The sequence below is a fragment of the Crotalus tigris genome, unplaced genomic scaffold, assembly GCF_016545835.1.
Source record: "Crotalus tigris isolate CLP2741 ecotype Arizona unplaced genomic scaffold, ASM1654583v1 scf7180000017666.27876245, whole genome shotgun sequence".
Classification (NCBI taxonomy): Eukaryota; Metazoa; Chordata; class Lepidosauria; order Squamata; family Viperidae; genus Crotalus; species Crotalus tigris.
In genome coordinates this window covers 1,464,588-1,468,796 of record NW_024096551.1, presented here as the reverse complement: position 1 = coordinate 1,468,796, position 4,209 = coordinate 1,464,588, and the positions used below count along the sequence as shown (strand labels likewise).

The following is a 4,209-nucleotide window of genomic DNA, read 5'->3' as shown; positions in this document are numbered from 1 at the left end:
TATTAAATGCTGGGCTGAGGAGGGACCAGGGATGAATGGCATCAAGGGTTTGTTGAAGGAAAAAATTGTTTAAGGAAAAGTCTTCATCATGGTTCAGTCCAAGCCGGGAATAAACAACATGGCAACTGCTTTAGAAAGAAGATTGCAGTTTATTGAAGAAGAGAGCTAGACAGAACAATGGCTCTGGAAGAAAAAGAGAGAGCACATGCAGGGAGTAGGTTTTCATACCCTCTGGAGCTCTTAAGAGGTTATTTCCTGTTCCTGTTTGAGGCTTTGTATTTCCTATGTCATGTATTTTGACTTGTGTCCTTTTGGCATCTATAGGTTAATCCTATTGTGTCCCGTCTTAGAATTTGGGTAGGGTATGTAGATTTTAGGTGTCTTTGTCTTCTTAATCTTCTAGCGGGAGGCCCCCAACCTTCCTGGATTATTTACATTTGCATTTCTACAGAGCTGGTTTCTGCTTGGAGGAAGAAGACTTGGGGATATTAAGAAAACTGGGCATACTTTTCTGTCTCTTTAAGATCCTTTGAGGAAATACATTTTTCTGCCCTTTTAATATTTCCTTCTCTAGGGGGCTGACTTCCCACAGATTGTATGGAGGTTGTCGTGGTAGGAAAAACGAATTTAAAACTGAAGTGGAAGCTCTACAGTAGAAAAAATCGGTGAATGGAAATGGCCTTTGGGGTGGCAGAAAGGATGTTCCATACATCAGAGATGAAGCAAGGGATAAGAATTGTCTTCCCAATGAAAAGCCCCGCGCCAGCCGTTTCATTTGAGGGGTGGGGTGCAGGGAGATCCTACAGTGACGAAATCAGGGAAACTCCTTCATGTTAGGCAGCGAGAGGGGAATCCTGGGCGGCGATTGAGAGGGAGCAAACTGCTGCCTGGACGGTGATCCAGTGGAATTAGCGATTCAGAGAAGCTGCCCATTGGCTGCTGAGAGCGAAGTGGGGGGGGGGGTCGCCCTGGCTGAGAGTTTAATCCAAAGGGAAGGAAAACTGGGAATTATTGCCGCCGCTGCCGCCGTTTTTGACGCTCTATGCTCTTCGCCCCCACGCGCGCATTCGCCTCGTATCTCAACGGCGACCGCCTCGCCTCCACCCTCTCTCCGCCACTCCCTTTTCTCGCGGCCAGCCTTGCTCGCGCTTCCTAAATGGAAACCGACAGCCGTCGCCGTAGCAGCGCCATGCAATCTCGTTCCCCTCCTCGGACATTCCTCTAAGTCCGTGCCATGCTGCTGCCCTTTCTCCCGGCACTGTTGGCCGTTTTAGCGTCATCCTTTCCCTGCCGAGGCTGGTCTCCCTCGGCTTCTTCAGAATCCGGACGAAAGGAGCCGCCAGGACTCACCCTGCCGCCTCTCAACTCCTCTTCCTCTCCCAAGTCCTTTGTAAATGGGGGCGCGTTTCCGACCAAGATCGAGGAAGGGCTAGGAGAGGCCACCGCGGCGGCGGCGGCTGCAGCTACCCCTTCACCTGGGTCACCTCGCTCCGCGCCCCAGCAGCAACAGCCCCGCGAGGAGCCGGCATGCAACATCAGCGTGCAGAGACAGATGCTAAGCTCATTGCTGGTGCGTTGGAGCCCGCTGGGCTTCCAGTGTGACCTCGTGCTCTTTTCCACGAGTGGCCCCGGCAGGCGCGCCTTTTTCTCGGCCGCCTTTCACCGCGTCGGGCCGCCGTTGCTTATTGAGCATATCGGACTGGCAGCTGGTGGCGTCCAGCAAGACCTCCGCCTATGCGTGGGCTGCAGCTGGGCGCGAGGTAGGCGCGTCGGTCGGCTTCGTCCGGGCGCCTCCAACCCAGCCGCGTCGTCTCCTCCTTCGGCTGCCCTCTACTCCTGGTCCACTCCGGACCATGGACAGCCTTGGCAGCAAGGGGAACGCCTCCACTTCTGCTGTCTGGATTTCAGCTTGGAGGATCTCAAGGGGGATCCCGGTTGGAGGATGAACCGCAAGCCCATCGAGTCCACCCTGGTGGCCTGTTTCATGACTCTGGTCATCATTGTGTGGAGCGTGGCCGCCCTCATCTGGCCGGTGCCCATCATCGCCGGCTTTTTGCCCAACGGCATGGAGCAGCGGAGGAGTGCCCCCACCTCGACATCTGGAACAACTGCAGCAAAATGACCGCCTTCCTCCTGCATCTGGTCCGATGTGACCCGGGTTGTATCGTTGTGGGGCTCTGGATTGGGAATGTTGCTATAAAAAATTGATTTTTTTTAATGTTAAAAGGAATCTATTTTGTAAAATTTTACGTTAAAGCCATCTTCTTAATGTTGGATATAGAAGACTGGAGTTAGGTAGAAATTTTCAAACTGGATTGATTTCTTGCCAGTAATTCTTTTGAAAAGCAACCTATACCTGCTTCTAGTTAGTTTACGTATGAGAGTTTATAGGTACATTTATAATGTGCTCAAATTCATATCTGATAAAATTACCAGAACCTGTGTATTTGCTTAAATATATTTAAAAAGAAACTCTTCTAAGTCAATATTTTAGTAGCAATGCACACAGAAGTCCAGTACACTTTGCAGTAGTTGTAAGTTATTTGTATATAAATACAAATTTGTCTTTGCAAATGTAAATTTACTAAAAAAAACTTTTTGACAGGACTTAAATTTGCTAACACAATATTTGGTGGGTCTGAATTTTAGTCTCTCTCTCTCTCTCTCTCTCTCTCTCTCTCTCTCTCTCTCTCTCTCTGTGTGTGTGTGTGTGTGTGTGTGTCTGTGTGTGTGTGTGTCTGTGTGGGGTGTGTGTGTGGGGTGTGGGGTGATTGGTTCTTATTAGAGATACTGTCTGATTTCTTGTGTAAATCTGTTCAAACTTTAATATAGATTTTCTTTGCTGAAGTGTCCAGAATTTGCATGGTATTTTTCTATCAAAGTGATTTTGTAAGTACAAATCAAATAGAGGAAGAAACAGAGCATTAGGGCCTCCCTTTATCCTCAACTTTCAATATAAAACACACTGTGAAATGATGGATAATCATTCCTTTATTTTTCTGATTTGGTAAGTCAAAAGTTGAAAAGATTGATAAAACTGCCTTCTCCAACTTAAATATGGCAAAGAATTCAACAGTTGTAGCATATCTAGGGGATGCTACATGGATAAGACTGTCTAATTTCTGGTGTGATATCTTGTTTTATCTCCCTTTTCCTAGTAACAAGAAAACTACCATTAATAGGTTGCCGATGCGGAGTACATTGTGTGCAGAATTCTTGGTTGTATGTAATTTATAATAAGCATATCTAGCCTAAAGTCCCCTACCCCATTTATTAAAAACCTCTTTGAGACAATTGCCAACTAAATGTACATTCAAGTAAGATTCTTCTAATTCAGAATGTCGATTCTGTTAAATTTGAAAAAATAGGGTTCAACCTGGATAAATTGAAAAAAAAGTCATACATTTTGTAATTTAAGTTTTAGCAATAACTTAAATACAGCAATTATTTGTATATTTTAAATAATTTATAGGCCTTATATTTTTAATGTTTTCCTGCACATTATTATGAAATTGTTCAAAACAATAATCCATTTTTTTCTAATTGCTTCTCAGTCAAACCAGAGAAAATTATGGAGAGAAGTGTGCAAATATATTTTTTCATATTACGATTTGCATCATAATATTCATATGACATTGGACTCTCAAGAGGAAAAAATGAAAGAACAATTTTGTCAGTTTAGATACTCTTAAAAATATGTATTTAGCCTGAGATATACTCCTAATTAATCAGATTATAATATTCAACGTCCACTGTGAACTGTATATATTCCTTCATCATAAGTAGCAGAAGACAGACAAATTCAGCAAATAAACTGAAACAAATTTACATTAGAGTGTAAGGAAATTAAACCTTGTAATTTACTGGGGCTAAGTTTGAGTTTTCATGGAATGGCATTTTATAGCATATTTTTCTCTGTGGAGTAAAACAAGCAGCTGGATGGTATGTTTAAGATTTCATTTGGTCTTATGAGATTTCAGTAGAAATGTTTTAAAGATTCAGTTGTAAGACTTTAATTTTAATTATATTTGTAAAATAAACACTATATAATATAACAACAGTTATTTCTAAATATTTACAGCATCAGGTTGCATGCAAGTTAACTTTTTTTTTTTTGGAAGTTGAATATTATTCGATTTACAAAATGGTGGTTTTGCCTTATTTTTCTGGCAACATCTACAAGAAAATGCAGTTGGCTTTATTGGCAAC

The 4,209-nt window shown here is 43.1% G+C and overlaps 1 protein-coding gene across 1 annotated transcript; it reads left to right on the top strand.

Annotated features, from left to right (window-relative positions):
• The first annotated feature begins 618 nt into the window (after positions 1-618).
• TMEM158 (transmembrane protein 158) lies at positions 619-2,687 on the top strand. Its single transcript, XM_039336124.1, has one exon. It carries the CDS (start codon positions 1,235-1,237, stop codon positions 2,120-2,122), a length of 888 nt encoding a protein of 295 aa, XP_039192058.1. The 5' UTR covers positions 619-1,234; the 3' UTR covers positions 2,123-2,687.
• The last annotated feature ends 1,522 nt before the right edge of the window (positions 2,688-4,209 follow it).

Bases quoted from the DNA above. Each gene is read 5' to 3' on its own strand.
- TMEM158 (XM_039336124.1), top strand. From the start codon at position 1,235: ATGCTGCTGCCCTTTCTCCCGGCACTGTTGGCCGTTTTAGCGTCATCC.